Raw genomic sequence first — 25,928 nt, 5'->3', positions numbered from 1 at the left:
GGGACATATATAAGCAGTTATTTTTCATTGAGTGTAAAGTTTCAGCTCTACAAAATGAAAAAATTTTGTAGACAGATGGTGGTGATTGTTGGACAATATAAATATAATTAATGGCACTGAACTGCATATATTTTAAAAAGGTTAAGATGTTAAATTTTATGTTATACGTTTTTGACCACAATTTTTTAAAAAAACTGAACCTGGAACACATTATACTAAGTGAAATAGGTTAGTGACAAAAGGGCAAATATTGGATGGTTCCTTTTACATGAGGCATGCTGCTGCTGCTGCTAAGTCACTAAAGAGAAGTCAAATCCACAGAGACTGACAGTAGAATAGCGGTTACCAGTGGCTGGATAACCAGTTACCAGAAAGAGGGATTGGCTAGTTGTTCCTTACTGAGTTGTTTCTGTCTGGGATAACAAAAAAGTTCTAGAAATGGATAGTCATGAATAGTTAAGAAAAAAACCAAAACCTTAAGAATCGCAGATATCTGAACAGCACAATCAGCAGAGCTGACCAACAGGACGTGGCCCAGCACAGATCCAGAGAGTTGATGTGGTGGAGTCTAAACAGAAAAGTAGCGACTAGCCTGCCCGAGGACTGGGTGCAGACCCTGCAGGGCCTTGGGGCCAGGTTATGAGCTCTCCATTCTGTCCCAGAATAATGGAGCATAGATTTGAAGAGTTTAATGGAGGTGCAGAGTCAGGAGGGTGCTACAGAAGAGGAACAGAGGAAGTTCAGACAGGGAGTGTGGATACGAGAAGGAATCAAAGAGGATGACCTCAAGCACCTGTGCAGCAGTGACCAAGACTGACAACTTGGGTCAAAAATCCAGTCCCAGCAAGCTTTAAAGAACTGAAAACACTCAAAATTTGTTCTCTTACCACAGTGCATTTAGGCTAAAAAAAAAAAAAAAAGAAACAAAAAGATGAATAAAGATATTGTTCAGTTGTGTCCAACTCTTTGCAATCCCATGGACTGTAGCATGCCAGGCTCTTCTGTCCATGGGATTTCCCATGCAAGAATACTGGAGTGGGTTGCCATTCCCTTCTCCAGGGGATCTTCCCGATCCAGGATTGAACCTGAGTCTCCTGCTTGGCAGGCGCATATTCTTTACCACCTGAGAAGACCCTAATAACTATATTACCTCCATTAATTACTATATTACCTCAAATCACCATGGAAACTATAAATATTTGAACAGAAGGCTAAAGAAAATGCTACATATTAAAATCTTTGGAATGCAGCTAGTATCAGTAGAAGGAATTTTATATCCTGAATACCTATATTAAAAAAAGAAGAAAGGCTCAAAATCAATGCACTACATATTTCGAGAAACTTTCTAGAAAAAAGTAACCCAAAGATAGAAAAAATAATAAAAGGAAAAAACTAATGAAACATACAATAAAGAATTATCATCAAAGTGATGTGCTCTTTGAAAAGGCTGATAAAATTTATAAACTCAGAGAAATCACCATTATCAGGAATGAAAAACAAGACATCACTGCAAATCCTGCAAACTGTGAAGAGAAGATGTTATAAACAACTTTATGCCAATTAATTGGAAAGCTTAGATAAATTTAGAGATGTACCAATTGTTAGAAAAGAGAATTTAACAGAAAGAATAGAAAACCTAAATGGTACTAAAACTGTAAAGGAAATGAAATCCATAGTGGAAACCTTACCCTCAAGGGATGGAGAGAAATGTGACAAATACGTGCAAGCAAAATGTCAACCACAGCTCACAGGTAGAGGGTACCTGAGAGTTCACTGAAGAATTTTCAATCTTTTGTACATTTGAAACTTTTGAACCTTCCCACACTCAAAAAAATAAAATAAAAGGCCATCATCAAAAAATCTACCAACAATAAATGCTGGGGAGAGTGTGAAGAGAATGTTGGTAGAAATGTAAATCGGTACAGCCACTGTGGGCTTCCCTTGTGGCTCAGCTGGTAAAGAATCCGACTGCAATGCGGGAGACCTGGGTTTCAATCCCTGGATTAGGAAGATCCCCTGGAGAAGGGAAAGGCCACCCACTCCAGTATTCTGGCCTAGAGAATTCCATGGACTGTATAGTCCATGGGGTCACAAAGAGTCGGACATGACTGAGCAACTTTCACTTCACTTCATAGCCACTGTAGAGAACAGTATGGAGGCTTCTCAAAAAAGTAAAAATAGAGCTACCATTTGATCCTGTAATCCCTCTCCTGGGCATGTATACAGACAAAAACATGGCCCCAGAGGATACATGCACCCTAGTGCTCACTGTAGCACTGTTTACAATAGGCAAGACATGGAAGCAACCTACTTGCCCATGGACAGATGAATAAAGGTGTGGCACACATATACAGGGGAACATTACTCAGCCATTAAAAAGAACGAACTAATGCCTCTTGGAGCAACATGAATGGTCTTAAAGACTGTCATACTGAATGAAGTAAGTCAGACCAAGCAAGACAAATATTGTAAAATATCACTACTGTATGCAAAATCTTAAAAAAAAAAAAAGGATACAGATGAACTTATTTACAAAACAGAAACAAACTCACAGACTTGAACGAACTTATAGTCACTGCAGGGAAGGATGGCGGAAGGAACAGTTAGGGAGTTTGGGACTGACATGTACATACTGCTATATTTAAAACGGACAGGGACTTCCCTGGTGGTCCAGTGGTTAAGAATCCACCTTCTAATGCAGGGGACGTGAGTTCCACCCCGGGTTGGGGAAGATCCCACATGCTGCAGGGCCACTAAGCCTGCACATTGGCAACTATTGAGCTCACACACACTCTAGAGCCTGCATGCCACAACTAGGGAGCCTGTGCACCAAACAACAGAAAGCCACACACCACAACTAGAGAGAAACCCCCATGCACAACTAGAGAAAGCCTGTGTGCAACAAAGAGCCCATGGGCCACAATGAAGACTCAGTGCAGCCCCATCCCCCACCAAAAAATGGATAACCAACAAAGACCTACTGTATAGCACAGGGAACTTTGTTCAGTATTATGAAACAACCTAAATGGGAAAAACAATTTGAAAAAAGAACAGATACATGTGTATGTATAACTGAAACACTTTGCTGTACCCTTGAAACTAAGACCACATTATTAATCAACCACTTTCCAATATAAAATAAAAAGTTAAAAAAAAAACCAGAATAAAATAAAATCTGGCCCAGATGGCTTCACCAGGAAACTCTGCTAAACATTTCAGGGAGAAATAACATAATCTTGCACAAACTCCCCCAGGAGACTGAAAAAGGGAATACTCCTTCAATGTAGGTTTTGAAGTCAGCAGTCCTGATCCAGGAACAAATCACACAACAGAACCAAAGACAGCAACTCCTCACTTCTGCCCTACATGTTCTGGGCACACCTGAGCTAAAACACAACAAGAGGTGTTCCCCTGGGTACGTCATGCAGACTTTGCCAGCTTGGGTTCTGATGGAAGACAGTGAAGGTGGGGCCACCAGGACAAGGCCATACCTGCAAGCTGCTGGCCAGTCCCACCTAGACACTGCCCAGCACCGGGTCAGGCCCTACTGCTCTGCTGAGATCTGGAGTCATGGCTTCAGTCCCATTCCATCCCCTCAACTCTGGGCAAATCCACCCCCCTCCACCCCCCAACTATGCCCCACTTACAGCCCGTGCCTCGCCAGAGGCCAGGGGCCAGCCTGCTGTGGCTTCCATGTCATGCAATTTCTGCGTCTGCTTCAACTGGTTGAGTGACGGCTTTAGTTGTGTGGCCCCGACCGTCTTGCTTGTCCACTCGTCCACCAGCTTGTGCAGGTCGTCCGTGAAGGTGCCTGTCTTGTTGTTGCTGTTGTTCACCTGCGCCTGGATGTGCAAGGCAGGTTGGGGGCCCGGCTCAGGGCCCGGGACCAGGCTGCTGGTGGAGGACCCTGGGGAGCACACACAGGCCAGGGTTGGTGACACCACACGCCAGCACCACTGGCTGGCTGCAGTCATTTAAACCATGGTCTTGCTTAAGCCAGGCAACACCTTGCTTCAGGAGATGGTCTGCATTTGGGGGTCCATGCAGTTTTAGACACAGTGGAGTGATCTCAGGCTACAGGGCTTTGCCAGGCAGCCATCACCCATCTCAACAGTCAGGGGACAGGATCCCAGCTGCTGGCAGCTTTACACAGTATCCCTTCTGTGCCCACACTGTCCAGGACCATCAGACCTCCGTGTGAGGGAGTTCAGAAAACTGCAGGGTCAGCTGGACACAAACTAGGGGCAAAGTCCTCCGGCTTCTGCTCTCCAAGTTCTAACGTGAGTATTCACAGGAGACTCAACAATACTTTGGGCAGAGTGCTTAGCAGCTGCCAATATCCTTTCAGCAAAGGGAAAACGCTTGCAATAGGTTGGACTGCTGTTTCTGTAAACGATAATGATTTGGTGATCTGGAATTTAAGGCACAGAAACCATACCTCTCCTTACCAGAGCATGTAATAATAATAAGGTGTACAAACACCCAGAGCCTTGGTGCCAACTAAGGGGCTGATGCCTGTAGAAGAAGGATCTGTGCAGCCCAGATGCCCACGGAAGGCTTGGGGCTGTGGCTTAGGTGAAGCACACCTGGCCACTTTACTCAAAGATCTTTTCTTGGATCAAAATAGACTTTTTAACTTTTAAAAATTGTGTCCCTTTCCTCCTCCAGTACATAATTTCTGGTTGGCAATTTTGGATAAGCCAGTTTTTTAATATTCTGCACTAAATAAATAACCTAATGACCATCTCTTCAAACAAGTCATTGCTAAACACAGTTTACTTTAGAGGCTAGCAATGAAAAAGCACAGACACAAACAGTTAAACATTAGTGATGAGATTTTACACATGTTGCTATTTCTACATGAACATTTCAGCCCAAAAATAAAAACAGAAAAATTTTTTAAATTAAAAAAAAAAAAAAGAGGCATGAGATGAGAGCAGTGGGCGGCCCAGGTAAACTGATACCCATTTTGTCCCGGCATCTCTCCTCTGTGGGGGCACTCATCTTTAGCACTTGAAGGAAATACTCATTCCTACGGTTTTGGAAAAGGAGCCAATTAATGATTGGTAATACATGGACGTTTCGGAGAAGGAAAGCCAGTTAGATGTGAACTGGCGAGAATGCACAAACTCTAGGAGCCACGGAGGCTTGCAAGTGTGCCTGAGGGCGGCTATCTCACCAGGTGGAGGCCCAGCAGCACCCACGGAGGGTGGGCACAGAGCGGGTCCACACCCGCCTACCCGCTGGGCCCTCGGCTCCCGGTCCAGCCGTGGAAACCCTGATGCGCACTAGCCACAATAAAGCCCATGCGATGGAAGCGGACAAGGGGTAAAAAACCCGATAATTACGACTGCTGTGCTCTTTGCCTAGACAGAGACGCTTCAAGGCAGACCCTGCAAGGGAAGAAGAAATGACACAAGACCACAGGGTTAGGCAGGACGGCACACAAGGGGGACAAGCCACCACACTCTAAGCAAAAGTCATCAGTGTGCGAGGAGGAGCAAAGGCCAGCAGTTCAGAAAGAAGGGACCAGCCTCCTGGGCTAACTGGGAGGCCCCCAAGTCAGTGTGGAGGTTCACACGAGCTTCGCCGAGGGGCGGAGGTGCAGGGCCAAGCCCCAAGCTTCAGGTAGAAGTGTGTGTGTCTCTAGAAGCATATTCCAAAAAAAAACAAAAAAGAAAAAGAGAGAAAGAGAGATAAAGAAAGAAAAAAAAAAACAATTAAAAAAAAAAAAAGCAAAGCACACTGCTTGGCTTTCAAGTATAAGGTTTTTGGGAATCCTGCTGGTTGAGGCAGGATGCCCACTAGAAGTCAGCCAGGAGAGCTCTCAATGGAGCACAGCCTGGCCCTGCCTGGCATAAGGCTCATGGGCAGTTTTCCAAGTGCAAAAAGATACATTGTTTTGCAGATTTGAGGCCAATCCCAGATCTTAGGCTGCCCTGAACAAGCCAGTGATGAGCGTGGAGGGGAAAATATGAGGAGCCCTGTCTACAGAGGCCAGAGGGAAGCTGATCCTCATTCTCGGTAACACGGCTGCCTCATCAGGTATTCCCTGTCCACGGGGCAGGGTGAGAGGCCTCCTCACTGCACCATCACTAAGAGCTCCCAGACCCCGTGCTCCCAGAGGCTGCCTGTGCTAAGACAGATGGGCAGTGACTTCAGTGTTTGGCATTGACAATTAGGGCCCACCTGGAGGGCAGGTAAGCTGGCCGAAAGGGGCTGCCACACCTGGCTTACCCTGTGGCATTCCAGGCAGCCAAGCAGGCAAAGGTGGGATGGGCAAGGACGGCTCAGGTGCTCCCAAGGTCACTCAGCAAGGCCACGCTAGCATGGAGGGTCTGTTTGTGCTCCCGCCCGTGGCCCCTCCCCTGGAGCACGATTCCTTACACACCCCCAATCTCCCAAGAGAGTGCCCACCACAGCACCATTCCCAGCCCCCTCACTACGGAAGGCAAGACACTGCTTCCTGTATTGGGGGACAGGGGCAAAGGCTTACTGGGGAAAAGCTGTACTCATTGGTTCAGAAAACTAGCTCACACTGAGCTGCACTTATTTTGGCTCATCCTGCTGTGTTCGCTGAGGCTGACTTGGTAAAAAGGGAGGTGATATTCAGTTGGGGTCTGTTATGAGAATAAAATGGAACTGGGCCAGGCAGGAGCAATCCAGACTGATTCTCAGTGCGAACTCTGGAAAGATTTTGCTGGTCTGTGTCCTGAGATGGACCTCAGCTGGAAGCACAAAGCCCTTTAGGGGTTCCAAGGTACAAAGGGAGGAGGGTTCTGGGCTCTGTGACCTGCATGTGAACACAGATTTCCTAGTCGAGATCCTGGGGTTGTACTGTCCTCTGGACCACAGCAGTCCCCTACAGACGACCCTGGGACCTGGGACTAAGTACTTCTGCAAGGCCCCTGCAGTCTAACCATAACAGGTTCTTTCAAAAGGCTGCTCTGTGCCTGCCTGGCAGCTCCTAGTGTTGCTAGAGCTCTGCATTCAGAGCTGTCTCCTATCACCCTCATGGGAAAGAGAACACGCCAGCCAGCCATAGAAGCTGGCTGCTAGAGGGAGTCTGTGCCTGCGATCAGCCAGAAATCAGGGCTCCAGACTGATCTTTCTGGTTACCCAGGCAGGGTAAAAGACATCAGACACCAGGACACCATCCTCAGAGCCAGAAAGCAATACCAACCCACACCCTCACTGGACACCGCCTAAGGGATGGAGCATAGCTCCTGGCCGTCCATGCCCTGGCTGAACACGGGCCCTGAGGTGACCAGAGCCTGGTCAGCTCCCAGTCCTTAGGGTGGATCTCTAACACAAACAAACCAGATTTGGATCCCTCCACACAGGTCACACTGTCTGGCTCTACAAAACCACAGCTGAGCAGGCATCATGTGGCTAACCAGTCCACACTCACGCCAGAGCCCTGTCCATCCTCAAGTGGCCCCTTGAATCTTGTCCCCTGTGTCTGTTCCCTGGCCCTAGTCCTGCTCTAAACACACACCATGCAGACAGCGTCTGATGGACAAGTCTCTACCCAGCCCTGCTGAACCCACACTGTGCTAGTATACACATTGAGTTCCTGCCCACAGAGCAGGATGGAACAAGGCAGCTGCAAGGAACATCAAGCTACAAGGGAGCAATGCGAGGGCAGCAGGCCTGCACAGAACCCACAAAGGGCCCACATGGGATACATCACGGGCCCACTTGTGGCCCACAGGATACCTACATGGGACCCACACATGCCTATAGGAAGCCGACATCAGGCGCACATGGGGAATAATGGTTTTAACCAGCCCCACCCCCTGGTTTCCCATGAAGAGAGAGTCCTCCCCATAGCACTTCCATCCTTAGCCAAGGCTTGGCAAAAGCCAGCTTAGCAACCCCAGAAATACTCCGAGAAGCCTCCACATAGGCAGATGCTAGGGATCTGGGGCTTGGCAGCCTCTCCCAGCTACTGAGAAAACTGTTCTTCCCAGACTGCAAAGGAGCAACACAACTGAATGACCTAACATCTGGTCCTGGTGCAGCTCGTGTCTGCAAGAACCCCACAGCCAGGCCAGGAGTCTCAGGCGTCGCCCAGGCCTGCATGCAATGAGGCCCCCCACCCCAGCTGCCCCTACATTCACTTTGGCGTGGAAACAGAGGCAGCTCCTGGTATGGATGGCCAGCCCTGTCAGGCACCTGATGCTGTTTAGACCCTTCAAGTGCCAGAAGGACACCTCAAATTCCAGGATACATGATGCAGGCAAACTGCTCAAGATGCGGGCCAGGGCAGCCACTATCACATCTGCCTGGGCCAGGCCCTGGAGCCACTATCACACCTGCAGTTCATCAAGCTTCAAATACTAAGAAGCTCACAAGGAACCGGGGCAACAGGCTCAGTGCAGACCAGCCAGGGGCCTCCCCACTCCCCCCATGGAAGAGGCGAGTCTGTCGGTCACCTTGTGCCTGGCAGCGGTGTCAGGTGCCCTCTTCTGGCACAGGAGACAAACGGGACAGAGACGAAACATCATCCTGAGTGTCTCCGTACCAAGCCACCTAGACCCGAGCATGGAGCTGAAACTTTTCCGGGAAGCATGTGCAAGGAGGAAGGATGTGTCTCAGCTCTACCCTAGGATGACTCCCCGAGTGGCACAGGGCCTACCCTGAGGACAGTACATCCTGAGTACCTGGATGAGAATAGTCCCAGGTGAGGGAAGAACCTGGGGGGCTGCACTGTGGCACCTAGCGGGCCCAGAGACAAACTGGCTACAGCATGGACGACACCCGGCCTGCTGCTGATGGACATGTGAGAAAAACACAGCAGACCTCACTGTTCCATGTGCCCGTGCCTGTCTCCGTTCCGATGAAGAGCGGGGACAGGGAGGACCAACGGGTCTGACCACAGCTTCTGACTAACAGGACACAACCACTTTCTGAACATGACCTCACACCCCTGACTACAAGCTTCCTTGAAGCCTCCACTGGCTGCAAGGAGGCGTCTGTGCCCAGAGCCTCACTCCCAAGTCTGTCCTTCCCTGAGTGCCGGCCCACCTACGGCTCTGAGGGCTGGCCTGTTCTGACACCCACTGTACGGCAGCACCCAGCCTTCACCCTCCCCTGGCTCTCCATCCTGGGCATGGCTACTTCGCCACCTCAAGTTACCTCCCCACCTCCCAAAGCTGCCTGCAGCTCCACCCCAGGTGCCCCCACCCATCTCTAACCCCTCTTATCTTCTCCAAGCTTCATGGAAGCTGGGACCTTCTTTGTGTACTTCAAAGCTTAACACAGGTTTTATTTTCCTAGAGTCCTGTCTCCTGTACAAACTGAAAACATGCTCTTGGCTTTACCTCCAGCTCCGGGCTGGACCAGTTGCCCCCACAACCCCAGAGCCACGGCCCTTAGCACCCAAGCTCAAGCTCCCTCTGCCCTTGCAGCCAACCCAAAGTCCCCCTGCCTCTCAGCCTTCAGGGGCTGAAGCCAGCCCTAAATATTTCCCTCTGGTCTCTCACTGAGGCATATGCTCAGTCTCCTCTCAGAGCAAAAAGCTCTGTGGTCACCCAGAAACCGGCAGACTACAGGTCCAAGAGAACCCCCTGCAGGGCTCAGCAAATGCCAGCACACATGGGACAGGATGGGCAGTCCTGGGGTATCCCACCCCGTTAGAGTGGCAGGGGCAGGGGCACAGGCTCAACCTTCACATGGCTCAGCTGGAGGCTGCAGTGAGCGGGTCCAGGGCAGGAACCCACAGTACACCCTCCTGACCAGCAACCCCAGAGCATGTGGGGGCCATGTTGTGGCCCCAAGACTAGGAGCTCAGCCATGCTGCTGCAGCTGCTGCTAAGTCGCGTCAGTCCTGTCCGACTCTGTGTGACCCCATAGACGGCAGCCCACCAGGCTCCGCCGTCCCTGGGATTCTCCAGGCAAGAACACTGGAGTGGGCTGCCATTTCCTTCTCCAATGCATGAAAGTGAAAGGTGAAAGTGAAGTTGCTCAGTCGTGTCCGACTCTTAGCGACCCCATGGACTGCAGCCTACCAGGCTCCTCCATCCACGGGATTTTCCAGGCAAGCATACTGGAGTAGGGTGCCATTGCCTTCTCTGAGCTTAGCCATGGTATGCCTAAAAGGGCCACTGTGTGAAAACAGACAGCATTATTGGATTCATGGCATTGGAGGAAATAAAGCCTTATAGGCCAGCATGTACCACCACCTGTAATCAATCTACGTAGGCCAGCTCCCCATTTGCCACCAAGCCATGCCACACACATTTCTTTCTTCCTAGCCACACACACAAGCACAGAAGGAAAACATAAACCCTTTGTCCCTACTGAGCCTCAAATAATGTTTTTTATCTTGAAACAATAATTAATAATGATATAAATGAAAACCCTTAAAAAAAGAGTAGAACCACCTGAGTAGAAAGGTAGCCTGGCAAGGACCTCAGGGGCCACATGGTACTCTTCATTCACACTTTTACCCCAAATGCCCTGCTCTAATCTGCTTCCCACTCCTGGCTGGCCACCCTCAAGCAGTGATACACACATTTGTCTGACTAGGAGATGCCTGGAGATGCCTAGAGGGGCAGGTGCCCTCACCACAGCTTCCCAGGCGAGAGCCAGGCACACACAGGCAGAAGAAAGAGGACTAGTGGGTGATGTGCGAGGTGAGTGGGGAGCCAGGATGCATGCAGGCTCCCAGCCCCCTACTAAACTTGGCAACTAACCTGCAGACCCAAGACGCCTGAGCAGAAACGGGGGTGGGGTGGGGGCTGTTAGCAGACAAGGAGCACTGGGCAGTTCCTGCGCATTTTTACACAGTCTTATGCCTCTGACCTGGCCCTCCTGGGGAGGGTGCCAAAGTCACTCTGATGGGGATGGACACTGAACTCTGATGGATGCCTGCCATGGATGTGGCCTCAGATCCCAGCAAGCACAATGTATCTTTATTGTACCAGCAAAAGCCAGAGGCCCTAAACCAGCATGTACAATCCAATGGGTAAAAAAGCTTAACGCTTCTGTTGAAAAACAAAAACCTGAAAACCTCACAGCTTCTGAATCATTGGCCAATTGGTCTGAAGGATGAAAACGATTTTGGACAGCCTGAGCAGATGTGCCATTCCTGGACACGGAGTCCCTGGGTACGAGCAGTGTGTTCCAGGGAGGCAGATGATGACTGGGACTTGAGTTTTGATTTAGCAGAGCTTTGGGGAACTGAATAATTGACTTCATCTCTGAGGTCGGTGAGATGAGAGGGAAATACACCAAGTAAAGTGCTCCAGCTAGAGAGAAGGCCAGGAGGGGCCGGGCCCACACAGAGGGGCACAGCAGGAGGCTTGGAATCTCTCAGGGTCAGAGATTCCTGATGTAACAAGAATGGGGGGGGGGGGAGGCGGTACTGGGGCATCCTAGCTGGAGCACGTTCTCTCAGCATTTCCACATGCAGGGAGTGGGGCAGTGGGTTAACAGTACTGGATGTTGTGATACGGCCCTTGTACAGAAGTTACACCCTCCAGTGACCTTCTAGAACTGTCTCGGCTCGCTACATGCATGTCTTCAGAGTCCAGACACGTGTGAAACACACCATGCGTCTAGAGAAGGCCGGGGTTGTCTTTTTGTTGTCGCTGGAACTGGGGACAGCGGACGTGTAAATCTGCCACGATTGCAACAGAAATAAAACTACGTCCAACATAAAAAAAGAAAAAAAAAAAAAACACTAAACAAACGAGTGACAAAAGAAATGCAGAGCACCTTGGGGCCTGGGGCAGAGCGCCAGAGGCTGGGAGTGGGCAAACCACTGCACATGCTTTTGGTGTCCAGGCATGAGCCAGCCAAGAGCATGCACTGGCGCTTTCTGGGGCTAGAAGGGTGGGCATGGACGGGGTTCCATTTTTTGTATCAAGTACATCATTTCAATGGGGGTAGGGTAAGGTGTCCTACAAAATGTATGGAAGATAATGAAGACAGGGAGGGGCAGGGGAGAAACCAAGGGCCAGGAGGTGATAAAATACAAAAGAACAAATACAGACAGATGGACACAGACACGGGTCCACTGAGGAATCGAGCGCGAGGTTTGCTACTAGACTTAAAGGTCACTCTCTCAGACGTTGGGTGGTAAACCGTCCAGCCTGCAAATGAATATAGAGGGAAGAAAACAAAGAGACAGGCATCAAGTACAGTCTCTGGGATTCCTCCTACACACCACCAGCCATATCAGCCTCTTCACTTAGCATCCACGGCTCCACCTAGCCCAGCCCAGAGGACCACAGCCACTGATCACATAATGGAAACGAGGCGATGTTGGAGCGGGAGAGAAGCGGACCCCAGGAGAGCGTGCGGGGCAGGGTGGGGGGGTGGGCACCAGCAGCGGTCACCACGACTTCTCTGGAGAGAGATGGTGGGGGTGGAGCACCTCATCGCGTAGCCGCTGCATCCACGGCAGCGGTGACGAGCATTTCCTCCTCAAGGCCAATCTCCCAGCTCGAGAGCTGTGCCCTCGTCCCCCCACCTGGCCCTCCTGACGGAAGGACCCATGTTTAGTGGGGAGTGGGGTAGGGTGGGGGTGGGCCAGTGCCTGGGAACTGGCGCAGAGCTCACAGCAGATGCCACATCTGACCTCTCAGTGGTCCTGGCGCCTTCCCCAGGCCGGCTCTTGCAAAGCGCACCTCCCTCTGAGCCGCTTACAGCAAGACTTGATGATGGGCAGGCCATCCACTTTTCTCATTCAAAATCTACATCTAACATTTTTTTTTTTCCTTAAGAAGCTGTCGGCAGCCTTGGCCGCAGCTCATGTCCCCTCTATGCCACACGGGCCCTATGAGGCTAGCACATGCTCGGAGACGGGCGAGCTGGGAATCACCTGGGCCATGCGCTCCGCCTCCATCACTGGCCAAGCCGGAGCAGATGTCTGCAGACAGGGAGGCCCGCACGGAGCAAGGCTGCTGAGTCTGAACTGCCTTCCCACATGGGTCTGAAGCTGCTGTGGGCCCTGCCCCAGCTTGGGCAGGGTCCTTAGCAGGAGGGGCTCTGCTGCAGTCTGACAAGTGACCTGGGTTGGGGGGAGAAGGGGTGACAGGCACGATGAGGCACCACAGGACAGACCAGCCAGCTCAGGCCACGTCTATCCTCCCTGCTCTTTGCTGGGTGACCTTGGGGAAGCTGAGTCCCTACAGGCAATGGATACATTGCTGGATCACCCATGCGCAGTTGTCAGGAAGATCGAAGAAAATGATCACTGTTTCCACTGGTGCTAACCTACGTTGTGCAAACACTGTGAAAGAACCACGGCCCATCTGCAGATGTACACGTGGGCTCAAAGGGGACCCGTGGATTTCCTAAGTCTCAAAAGTCTCGTGTTAGCTTTAGGAATTGATATGGAATTCATGTAATTTTCGGTAATCTTAGAAATTCTTGGGTGTGTATCCTGCAGGTTACCTGCAACATGGAGAGGGAAGGCTTAAGGTCAGCTCACTGCTGGCTTCCCACCTGGTACATTTGGGGCTTTCAGCTCACTGGGTCCCCACCCCAGAGTGTGGGGGCTTGGGGTGTGTACTCTTAGTGCCTGGGCATTGTGGTTAAAGGCTGGGGAGCAGGGAGGGTCCCTATCATCCTCTCCCTCCCCCAAGGCAGCTGCTCAACCCCCACTGTCAGGGGCTGACATACATCTGAGAAACGGGATCAGAGGAAGCAGACCCCTGCCCGGGCAGCACTCTGCAGGGAGGAGCACACTGCAGCCACAGGCAGCTGGGACTCTGGTTCTTCCTTCCTGGCAGGATGGGTGGAGGCCTTGGCTCTCTCGGGCCTGAAGACGCTTCCTTGCTCCAATGAAAGGAGATTCAAGAAGCGCTCTTCCAAGGCCTAGTGCCTGCCTCCCATCTGCCCAGCTCCCACGGCTGAGGGTGGCTAGGAGGGCCCTGGGCCAACCTGTGCTGGAGGCCACGACCTTGAGCTGCTGCACCAGGGGGCTCAGCAACTTCCCCGCCTTCAGCTTGCTCTTGCTGGTCTTTCTCCGGCGGCCGATGGGTGGGGCCGTGTGAAAGAGGCCTAAGTTGGGGGGTAGCGGCTTGCCTAGGCGGCGGTACAGGGCCTCAATCTCCTGTTTCTGCTGACTTTGTAGCTCTGAGATCTCCTTCAGATGCCTGTAGGAGGGAAAGGAAGAGGGAAGCCAGGTGGGCATTCTGGTCGTTTCCAACATGAGGCCCCTCCAGGAGAGCCCAGGACTGGTAGGATGGGTATGAGGAGTAGAGCCTTCAGGGTAGGCTGGGCAGACAGGCCATGCACAGGGGACACAAGGGCATTTAAACGTCACCTTCTGTTTACACCTAAGCCAAATGGGAGTATCACTGAGACCTCTGGCATCAACTCACCCAACAACAGAACTGCATGAAGACCAGCCTAAGATATTCAAGTTTTCCAATATATCCAGACTTGTAACATGGCTGGGTTTTTTTTTTTTGGGGGGGGGGGTGTACCGGGGGAGGATATGAACAACTTCTCACATTTACGCTTACAATACAAACCCTACTCATAAACATGGGTGAAGAAACAAATAATCAGGGCTCAGAATTGGAAGACTGCCTTAGCTTATCAGGCAAATAAGTGTTACTTCCTTCATGTGAGGGAACACAGCACAAGAGGCCTCTCAGAGGAGAGAAGCCTGTACAAGCGAGTCTACAGAAAATATGTTATTACCCAGGGCCCTGGGGCTCCAGCTGTGCCCAGGAGAGCTTCCAGCTAAGGCTGACCCCACAAGCAACACTATTCCTGAGAATAGAGCCGAGATGCCAGGTCACATGGGTGGGAAGCTGCTGTTAAGACTTGAGTGAAATCACTGACTGTGGGCAAGGGCAGTTTCTAGGCAAGTCTAGGAAAGGGCTGGGTGGTCCCAGTTGGCCTTCCTCAGGGAGCATACAGCTAAGGCTGGGGCCCTCTCTGCACAGCCAAGAGCAGGAGAGAGCACGGGCTTCTCCTGCCCACATCTCCATTTCTGGGCCCACTCCAAGAGCCCATAGCCACTCCTTCCCAAGGATTCCAGCCTCTCCCGACCTTAGTAACTAAAGTGTGAGGCCCTCTTGTCCTGAAGGAGACTTTATGGCTTAGCTGTATCTCAGTGACCCTGACCACAGCAGGAGCAGGTAAACTTGCAGGGGGAGAGAGCAAGTGCGATCAAGGCCTATGTGTGAGACTGAAGGAGGAGGGGAGGTGTGGGCCCCAGAGACCAGGGACCAGACCTGATGGCAGGGACACTGCCTCTGCCCTGTCACCCAGCCCAAGCAGCTCAAAGTGCACATGGCAGGATGTGGACTTCAGCTGCCGGACACTTCCCCTGACACCATAGCCCAGACCTGACCTGTTGCACAGGACCTACTTCTCTCGAAGACTCTGCAGCTCTTTCCTGATATCAGCATCCTCAATCTCTGAGTCGTTGTCACTGCTGATGTAGGATGACTGGGAGTGGAAGGAGGTCACGCTGATGGTGGGGACCTTCACGCCCATCCTGCTGGGTGTCTCCAGGCCTGGGGAGCCAGCCCGAGAGGACCTCTGCAGGAAGGCAGCAGCCTTCTTCACAAAGTCACTGGCCACACCACCACTGCTGCTGGGCAGGGAGGCATGCTTCTGCACAGAAGGCCTCCTGCGAGGGGACTCGTCCCCAGAGTCACTGGACATGGGCTCTTCCATGCCGACCTCGATGGAGGAGGCCGTCTGTGCCCGCCGCACAGCCAGCTTCATGTCTGGGCTGCAGGGAGCCTCGTCCAGGTAAACGTCAGGTGGGGCTGAGTACCGCAGGCTATTGGGGGAGGCCAGAGTCCACTCATCCTGGGTGCTGACCACTGAGAACCGGCCCACGGTTTTGGCTGGCGAGCTGCCATCCTGCTGCCCTGGCCACTTCGGAGGGGATCCTGATACCAGAGTGCTGTGAGGCTGGGGTTGGCTGTCCTGGCCACCCTCAATCAACGTCCCCGGGCAGCTCTGCATGGACTCGGCCAAGGTTTCCCCAGGGACCCTGCTGGTCCGGTCTGTGGGCTCCAGATGGGCAGGGATGGCAGAAGCAGGGACATCCTTGGGAAACAGTGGAAAGGAAAAGATTCCACGCAAACACCATCAGAGAGCAAGCCCGCCAACCCACTGAGCATCTCACTGGAGAAAACTTCTTACCTGGGGGGCACTGGGTGCTGCGAACAAATCTGAGGCCACCTGTGCTCCCTCACGGCCAAGCGTGTGGCTCAAAGATGATTCAGCTGTAGAAACGTTAAAACCATTACTCAGGCTGGTGCAAAGAACAAAGGCAGGAATGACCCAAAAGCAGCCATCCAGAAGAGAAAGGGAGTGGCAGTGAGAAGCGGTGTGTGCAGCTAGAAAAGAGAAACTACTGACATCCTAACCTCATCACTTCACAGGAGATGCCCTGTGATCCAGAAAAGGGGGGAGACATCAGCCCAATACTACCCAGATCCCTGAAGACCCCTGCTCGAGACCCTCAGGCACAGCCAGGCCTTCCATGCACCTGATTACCATCGCCTGCCTCACCTGTCCTCTCTATACCCCTGATGTGCCCTGTTTCACCTGACGGCATTGCCTTCTCTCTCCCCGGCATGTTCTGATGATAAAAGGCTCTTATGAGGCCCAGGAAGATCAGAACAATAAGGCTGACTCCTAATCCTGCTGCTCCAAAGTCTATGGAAGGTCCCTGTCATCTGAGACTGTCCCATTTCCCCATCTACAGATGACACATTTGACCAGCCTTCCCAGGTTGCTGTGAAGAGTAAACAATAGAAGCAGAAGGAGCTGATGTGTGGAAGCCTGGCCTGAGTTGGGACCTGCACATAGCAAAGAAAACCAGAGCTGTGTGTTAGCCTGAGCTGAATTGACATGCTGCCATGCACAGGGGATTGGGGGAGGCATGACAGGGGCTGAAAGAGCCTCCAGCCAGGCTGGGGGGCTGCCCCTGCAGATTCCTGAGAAGACCCAGATCCATCTGTCATGCAGCCCCAACTCTAGGCAATACACAATACTCCTCCCTACACGACTATGGTGAAGATCATCCAATCTTGCTTTGCACACCTCTAGGGACAGGAGGCTCATTACCAACTGCACTCTATTTCTGATCAGCTCTGACCGCCAGAAAAATGGACCTTTTCCAAACTAGAATCTATCTCTTAAGAGTTTCCCTGTCAGTTCCATACTCTGGAAGGCTCCGGCACTCGAAGGCACTGATGCTGCATAAGGTGGCTGCCCATGGTACACAACTCACAGAAAGAAGGCAAAAGGAGATGGAGCGGGCACTCAGGTACAATCTCTCACCTTCTCCCTTGCCCAGCCCACTCCTGCTTCATCCCATGATCCTTATCTTCCCCAGGTAAACATCATATGTTACGGCTTCTGACCCCAATCCCAGAAGCCCCACCCCTCTAAAGTTGTGGCATCTATAAGAATGCAGTGTCCTGGGGTCCAGCCACAGAATCCAACGGTCCACTCCCCTTGTTCTGTGATCTGGGAAGACTGTTCTTGCCACTGATACACACCCATGGTCCCCTTACAAGGTCAGCTGGATCCTTATCTTGCCCATCTCTCAAGAAATTCCAGGCCGAGAAAGAACCAACACCTTAGATCAGACCAACTCCCTTGTGCTAAAACATATGTGTTCAGGTAGACTTCACTTTCACTTTTCACTTTCATGCACTGGAGAAGGAAATGGCAACCCACTCCAGTGTTCTTGCCTGGAGAATCCCAAGGACAGGAGCCTGGTGGGCTGCCGTCTGTGGGGTCGCACAGAGTCGGACACGACGGACGTGACTTAGAAGAAGTGAAATGAGAACGACAGCAAGAATTCCTGCAGAGATGCACAGTACTCAAAGAAAGTACTGAAGAAATCCTGTTTCAGAACTTCACGGATGGCTCTAGCCCGGCAGCTTCCACAGACCTGTTGGAACTCCCCAGCCCCAGCCCTGCATTCTGTCCAAAATAACCACAGTCACCTTATAACCTCCTATAGAAAGAGGAGCTAGGGGTATCCACCAGAATATACTGAGAGCACTGGGGAGCCAGACAGGCCCTGTTAAGATCCCAATACCCAGTCAATAGGGCTTTCACCCATTTCCACAGAGGGCTTTCTCTTGGAGTGTGAACACATGGTTTGTGCTAGAACTGCTTCTGCCACATCTGGGTCCCACCCAAGATGCTGTGGGGATGAAGGGTAAAGGAGCAGAATGTTTCAAAGTAAGGAAGGCTGGTAACACCTATGGCTTGTTACCTGTCACTGACGAGGACACGGACTGCTCCAGTGTGACCTCTAATCCAGGGGCCATTTCTGACTTTTCCAACTGAAGAAAGAAACAGAAAAAAAGAGCTGTGAGCCTTGCTAACATCTCTGTAGCAAAACTGCATATCTTCTCCTCCAGTTCAAAGGATGGACTCCTTCTCCCTAGGCAACTCAAGCAAAACACGTGTGGGTGGGTCAGACATGAATTGCCTGGAGACAGTGCCTCGGGCAGTACTCACCGCAGGCTGGGGTAGCAGGGCCAGACTGCCCCCAGAGGCCTCTGTACGGGGCTCATCCCCTTTTGGGAGTTCCAGGGTAATGTCTCGGTCACCTGCCTCCACAGGGGTCCCAGCCGAGGCTGAGGAGGTGGGCACGTGCTCCTGGTAGAGCAGAGTCCTCAGCTTCTCGTCCAGGCTCTTGATGGTGCTGTCCACAAAGCCCACCCTTGGGGGCGGCCCTTCTCCATCTGACTCCAAGGCTGAAGGTGGCTGAGGAGGGGCGGTGGGTGCCAGCGGGGGACTGGGGAGCTGGGGAGTGGCCAGACTGATTGCTCCTACCACAGTGGGGAGTGGGGGAAGGGGCTGGCTCACAGTGGGCTGAGGGGCCCCACCAGGGGCAGCAGATGTGGGGGCCAAAGCTGACAGGGGCTCCCCCTTGGTGATGGGCTCTCTGGCTAAGGCAGGATCCCCCAGACCCATGGGGTGAAGGGGGGCCTCCAAAGGTGGGGCACAAGACCCTCGGCCCATGTCAGGGGACTGTGCAACAAGGTGAGCATCAAGAGTCTCCATTAGTGGCCAGGGAGTCTTATGCTCACTGGCTGGCCCCTGAGGGGTTCCTGGGCCCCCTGCCTGCATGGCAGGCCCCGTTGCTGGCTCCAGCTTAGGACTGGCAGCTGGTGGGGCCATGTCTTGGGACAGAGCAGTCACGGGAGGGGATGACGGCACCAAAGGGGCTGGTGCACCACCAGGAAGGTCCCTGGGGCCTGCTTGGCTCAGAAGCTGCAGATCAGTTGAGAAGCTGGGTTTCTCCTTGGAGGATAGCTGGTCTTTAGAGGGTGCTGAATCTAGAAGAAATAGGAAAAATGCCTCTATACTAACCTATTCTGGTCCTATTCACCTGGCACTTTGCTAGCTAAAAAGATGCCTTCTTTGGGCTGGTAGTGCTCTATATACCAGTCCTCTTCTGCTTTTCTCCGACATGCCAACTTCACGCATGTGCTAGCTCCGGCCTGAGACTCCTTGCACACGTCTTCCTGCGACCCTGCTTCCCATCTCAGGTTGTGTTCTAGAAGTGTCCCATTCAGCCACACTAGCACATCCCACCTTCCTTCTGATTTTTCTGTAGTACTTAGCCATCAGGCATAACCTATTCCTGTCTGTTGACTGTCTTTCCATGCCCCCATGTGCCAGGCGAGCTCCATAAAAACAGCTCTTATGACCCTTGCACTGGCCCATTCCACAAAACTGTAAATAAAATTATAAAGTCTTAAGTAGCAAGCAGTACACATTCCCCTGCCCTGGAGAGAACAGTAACTTCTCATAAGCCAGACACCATGCTTTGGTAAGATCAGAAGCTCGGACCAGAGAGAGATCAAGATGAAAGAGTTGAAGGACAACGTGTTCACCACCCTCTGCGAACACATCAAAAATACATCACAGGTGGAACAATTCTCACTAAAATCAAACTGAAGACTGGCAGGAGGCCTTTTGTACAATCAAGGCTGTAAAGATTGACACTGAATCGGGTAGAAAGTGATCAGGTCAGAACTGATGCCCCTAGAAGGGGACACAGAGGTAAAGGGGGATTACATGGGCTTGGAGATCCTTCCTGAGGAGTGAGTGATGTGAACCACATGTTAGACATCCCATCCCTGGGGTCTGACACCGAGAAGATGAGTCCCCTTGGTTGATTTGAAAACCAGTGGGACCAGTGGGATTTGAAAACCAGAAGGGCTGTAAGAAACCTAGAATTTGCTTGTGAAGAGTGTGAATATGCTTTGTTTACTCCTAGGAGCAAAACAGAGGAAGCAGATTGAAAGTGCCTGGGACTCTGGTCAGTTTCCTGCAACTGATCCAAGGCATGCCCTAGACCACACTGAGCACCCACTCCAGCACCAGGAGCTTCAGCACAGCTTCCCACTAGGTCAAAGGCTGCTATGGTGGAGGAAAACGTGCATTTGTGGGAGACAGAGCTGGCTCTCACCCAGCCCTGCAGCTGGTCGGGGGTGGGGTGGGACAGCCATTACTGGTGTTCACAGAAGCGGCAGATCAGGACAGACTGGAGCTCTGATTGGTGTGCAGGCACAGTACAAGCACACACACTGGCCTATACCAGGCACCACTCAGATCCTCTTGCTCTAGCACAGATCTCCACTGGAACAAACATTTCATTGTCAGGAGAGTGGGGAGCACATACTCAGAGGGAAAGGAGGCAGCTTGAACTCCACCCTCAGGGATTCTGCTCTAGACTTTGGGACCAGACCCCACCCTTGATAGGGCTGTGATGACCAATGAGCACACAAGAAGCCCCAGATCATACCTGGCTCTGCCTCTAGCCTCTCCATCTCCAATCCTACCTACCATCAAGGTGATACCAGCCCGCACACTCTGGGAAAAGATATGACCCTGCTTACTTCAGATCCAGTTCTCCCACCAAAGCCACTGGGCAAAGACAGACTGAACAGAGATGCTCCCATACAAGCGCAACTCTTTAAGACCAAGACGGGTAACGTTTCACCTAATTTCATAGAGAAAACAGACGTTAAGCAAAATAAGAAGACACAGGGACTTCTCTCATATGAAAAAAGGAGAAAAACCCCTGAAAAAATAAATAATAAAACAGAGATAAATAATTTACCAGAAAGAGTTCAAAGCCTTAGTAAAAGAATGCTCAATGAACTAAGGAAGACAACAGATGAACACAGTGAAAATTTTAACAAAGAAGTAGAAAATACAAAAGATAAAGTCATAAAATACAACTGAAATGAAAAAACACCACGAAGGTTTAACAGCAGAGTAAGTGATACAGAAGAATGCCTGAGAGAGCTGGGGGACAGAATAATGGAAACCACCCAATCAGAACAGAAAAAGAATATTAAAAATGAGAATAAGTTAAGGGACCTCTAGGACAATACCAAGCATACTAACATTTGCATTATTGAGGTTCCAAAGGAGGAAAGGGTAAAAAAAATGTATTTGATGAAACTATGCCTGAAAACTCTGAACCTGAAGAAAAATAGATATCCATGTACGGTAAACACAGAGTGTCCCAAACTGAACATATACACCAAGACCTACCATAATTAAAATGGTAAATGTTAAAGACAAAGAATCTGAAGGCAGCAAGAGAAAAACAAAGAGTAACATATAAAGAAACACTCATAAGTCCATCAGCTGATTTTTCTGCAGAAACTTTATAGCCACAAGGGAATGGCTTGACATACCCATAGTGCTAAAAAGGAAAAATCTAAAATTTAGGATAATCTACCCAACCAGATTATCATTCAGAATTAAAAGACAGCTAAAGAACTTCTCAGATAAGGAAAAACTAAAAGTTCTTATTTAACCCAACTTTAAAGGAAGTCTTAGATAGTCTTCTCCAAGTGGAAAAAAAGGCATACAACAAAAGGAAAGAATTTATAGGAAGGGAAAATCCCACCAGTAAAGGAAAATACACAGTATATACAGCAAAGACTGTGGATCAAATGCTTATATAAGATTAAAAGACAAAAATTAGAAAGTTGACTATAACTACAATAAACAGTTAAGGGATATACATGGAGATGTAAAATATGACATAAAAAAAAAAAACACAAAATGTGGTGACTCCACTGGTGGTCCAGTGGTTAAGATTCCATGCTTCCACTGCAGGAGGCACAGGTTCAATCCCTGGTTCAGGGAAATAATATCCTGCATGCCGCGTGGCACAGCCAAAAAAACAAAAAACAAAACACTCACAAAATGTGGGGGAGAGGAGTAAAATAATGGAGATTTTTAAGAATGTGCTTGAACTTAAATGACTGAAATGACCAGATTAAAATAAATAGATATTTAGGTCAACATATGGCTCAAAGGGTAATGTGTCTGCCTACAATGTGGGAGACCTGGGTTCGATCCCTGGGTTGGGAAGATCCTCTAGAGAAGGAAATGGCAACCCACTCCAGTACTCTTGCCTGGAAAATCCCATGGACTGAGAAGCCTGGTAGGCTACAGTCCACAGGATTGCAAAGAATTGGACATGACTGAGCGACTTCACTCACTCATATGAACCCCATGGCAACCACAAATCAGAATCCTACAGTAGACACACAAAAATAGGGAGAAAGTAACACAAGCATACCACTAAACAAAACAATCAAACCACAAGGAAAGAAACTAAAAGAAGATGAAAAGAACACAGAATGAAAAAAATGACCCAGAAAACAAGTAACAGAATAGCAATATGTACATACCTATATATAATCACTTTAAATGTCAATGGACTAAATGTTCCAATCAGAAGACATAGAGGAGATGACTGGATAAAAACCAAGACCATCTATTCGAGAGACTCTCTTTGAGTTAAAGATACACAGACTACAAGTGAGGGGATGGAAGGAGATATTTCACAAAAATGAAAATGACAAGAAAGCTGGTAGCAATACTCCTATTTTACAAAATAGACTTTAAGAGAAAGTCTATAAAAAAGACAAAGAAGGCCATTATATACTGATAAAGTGATCAATACCAGAAGAGAATATAACATTCTTTAATATATATGCACAATATATATGTAATATATTGACTACACTAAAGCCTTTGACTGTGTGGCTCACAACAAACTGGAAAATTCTTAAAGAGACAGGAATACCAGACCACCTTACCAGTCTCCTGAGAAAACTGGATACAAGTCGAGAAGCAACAGTTAGAACTGAACATGGAACAACTGACTGGTTCAAAACTGGGAAAGAAGTATATTGTCACCCTGTTTATTTAACTTCTGTGCAGAGTGCATCATGTGAAATGTCAGGCTGGATGAATTACAAAAACTGAATCAAGACTGATGGGAGGAATATCAACAACCTCAGATATGCAGATGATACCATTCTAATGGCAGAAAATGAAGCAGAACTAAAGAGCCTCTTGATGAGGGTGAAAAAGGAGAGTGAAAAAGCTGGCTTAAAAGTCAACACTTAAAAAACTAAGATACCAGGTCCCATATAGTCCCATCACTTCATGGCAAATAGAAGGGGAAATTTGGAAACGGTGGCAGATTTTATCTTCTTGGGCTCCAAAATCAGTGTGGACAGTGACTACAAGCCATGAAATTAAAAGATGTTTGCTTCCTGGAAGAAAAGTTACAATGAACCTAGACAGCATATTAAAAGCAGAGACATCACTTTGCCAACAAATGTCCGTATAGTCAAAGCTATGGTTTTCCTCGTAGTCATGTACTGAAGTGACCATAAAAAAGACTAAGTGTGAAAAGCTTTCAAACTGCGGTGCTGGAGAAGACTGTTGAGAGTCCCCTGGACAGCAGGGAGATCAAACTAGTCAATCCTAAAGGAAATCATCCCTGAATATTCATTGGATGGACTGTTGCTGAAGCCCCAATACTTTGGCCACCTGATGCAAAGAGCTGACTCACTGGAAAAGATCCTGATGCTGAAGACATCACAGGACAGAACTGTTAGACAGCATCACTAACTTGATGGACATGAATTTGAACAAACTCTGGGAGATGGGGGAAGACAGAGAAGCCTACACTCCATGGGGTCACAAAGAGTCAGACATGACTTAGCAACTGAACAAAAACAAATGCAGGTGCACCTAAATATGGAAAGTAAATATTAACAGTCAGAAAAAGGAAAAATTGACAATAGAATAAGAACAGATGATTATAACACTTCACTTATATCAAGGGAGAAATCATACAGACAGAAAACCAATAAGGAAACAGTTGTCTTAACATTAGACCAGTTGGACTTATTATATACCTGTAAGACATTCCATCTAAAAACAGCAGAATATACATTCTCTTCAAGTGCATGTGGAACATTCTCCAGGACAGATCAAATGCTAGGCCACAAAACAAGTCTCAAAAGCTTTAGAGGACAGAAATTACATCAAGCATTTTTTCTGACAATAATAGTATGAAACTTGGGCTTCCTGGTGGCTTAGAGAGTAAGGAATCTGCCTGTAATGCAGGAGACCTGGGTTTGATCCCTGGGTTGGGAAAATCTTTTGGAGAGGGAATGGCTACCCACTCCCATATTCTTGCCTGGAAAATTATATGGATAGAGGACCCTGGTGGGCTATAGTCCATCTGGTTGCAAAGAGTCGAACATGACTGAGCAACTAACACTTTCACTTTTCCACTTTCCACTTTTGGGACTTATTACAGGAAGAAAAATGGAGAAAAAAACAAAAACATGGAGACTAAATAGTATGATATTATAAAAACAATGGGTCAATGAAGAAATCAAAGAGGTTATCAGAAAACATTTGGAGAAATGAAAATAAAAGCACAACTTTCCAAAATCTATGTGACACAGAAAAGGGAAGTTCTAAGGGGGAAGCAATAAAGGCCTACCTCAAAAAGGAAGAAAAATCTCAAATAAACAACATTGGTTACTGTCTAAAGGAATCAAATAACAAAGCCCAAAGTCAGCAGAAGAAAAGAAATAATAAAGATCAGAGAAGAATAAAATAGAGACCAAAAAAAAAAAAAAAACCAAAAAACCCCACTTCAATAATAGAATAATCAATGAAAACAAGACCCAGCATTTGCTGCTTTTTCTTTTTTTTTTAGGATAAAATTGATATCTTTATCCAGGCTCATTAAGAAAAAGAGAGAGGACTCAAAATAAGAAATGAAAGAAGAAATAATAAGACCAATATCAAAGATATACAAAAAAATCATACAGGAACAACTTGGACAGCCTAGAATAAATGGATAAAAACCCTAGAAACACACAATCTTCTAAGACTGAATCAGAAATAAATAGACAATTGGAATAGACAGTTAAGTAGTAGTGAAATGGAATTTGTCATCAAAAAACTCCCAACAGACAAAAGTCCAGAACCAGACAGATGACTTCACAGACAAAATTCTACCATATAAAGAAGAGCTAATACCTAGCCTTCCCAAACTATCCCCAAAACTGAAGAGGAGGGATCATTCCCAAATTCATTCTAAGAGGCCACCATTACACCCTGATACTCAGAAAAATACATTTACAAAAGAAAAAAATTATAGGCCAACAACAGTCATATAAAAAGATGGTCAACATCACTAATTATTAGAGAAACGGAAATCAAAACCATAATGAGGTACCACCTCACACCAGTCAGAATAGCCATCCTTGAAAGTCTACAAATAATAAACGCTGGAGAGGACATAAAGAAAAGAACGCTCCTACACTGTTGGTGAGAATGTAAGTTGGTGCAGCCACTATGAAAAACATGTATGGAGGTTCCTCAAAAAGCTAAAAAGAGAGTTGCCATATGATCCAGCATGTATCTGGAAAAAACCTATAATTCAAAAAGACACATGTACCCCTATGTTCATAGCAGCATTATTCATAATCACCGATACATGGAAACAACTTAGATGTCCTTCAACAGATGAATAGATAAAGAAGATGTGAGATATATATACAAATACTACTTAGCCATAAAAAGAACAAAGCAATGCCATTTGCAGCAACATGGATAGA

The 25,928-nt window shown here is 48.8% G+C and overlaps 1 protein-coding gene across 1 annotated transcript in view; it reads right to left on the bottom strand.

Moving 5' to 3' along the window:
- Positions 1–25,928, bottom strand: part of WNK2 (WNK lysine deficient protein kinase 2) — a 147,834-nt gene that overhangs the window by 19,832 nt on the left and 102,074 nt on the right. The window contains exons 19-27 of the mRNA XM_052645256.1: positions 18,472–19,295; positions 18,224–18,293; positions 16,129–16,211; positions 15,341–16,032; positions 13,897–14,111; positions 12,833–13,021; positions 12,003–12,101; positions 5,349–5,393; positions 3,648–3,907 (exon numbers count right to left, since the gene is read on the bottom strand). Coding sequence (XP_052501216.1) covers positions 3,648–3,907; positions 5,349–5,393; positions 12,003–12,101; positions 12,833–13,021; positions 13,897–14,111; positions 15,341–16,032; positions 16,129–16,211; positions 18,224–18,293; positions 18,472–19,295 — 2,477 coding nt within the window. The remainder of the gene's footprint in view (positions 1–3,647; positions 3,908–5,348; positions 5,394–12,002; positions 12,102–12,832; positions 13,022–13,896; positions 14,112–15,340; positions 16,033–16,128; positions 16,212–18,223; positions 18,294–18,471; positions 19,296–25,928) is intronic.

This window comes from Budorcas taxicolor, chromosome 8 (genome assembly GCF_023091745.1).
Source record: "Budorcas taxicolor isolate Tak-1 chromosome 8, Takin1.1, whole genome shotgun sequence".
In the NCBI taxonomy this organism is placed as follows: Eukaryota; Metazoa; Chordata; class Mammalia; order Artiodactyla; family Bovidae; genus Budorcas; species Budorcas taxicolor.
Note: the sequence above shows the minus strand (reverse complement) of the source record. Positions and strands in the feature narration are given on the sequence as shown.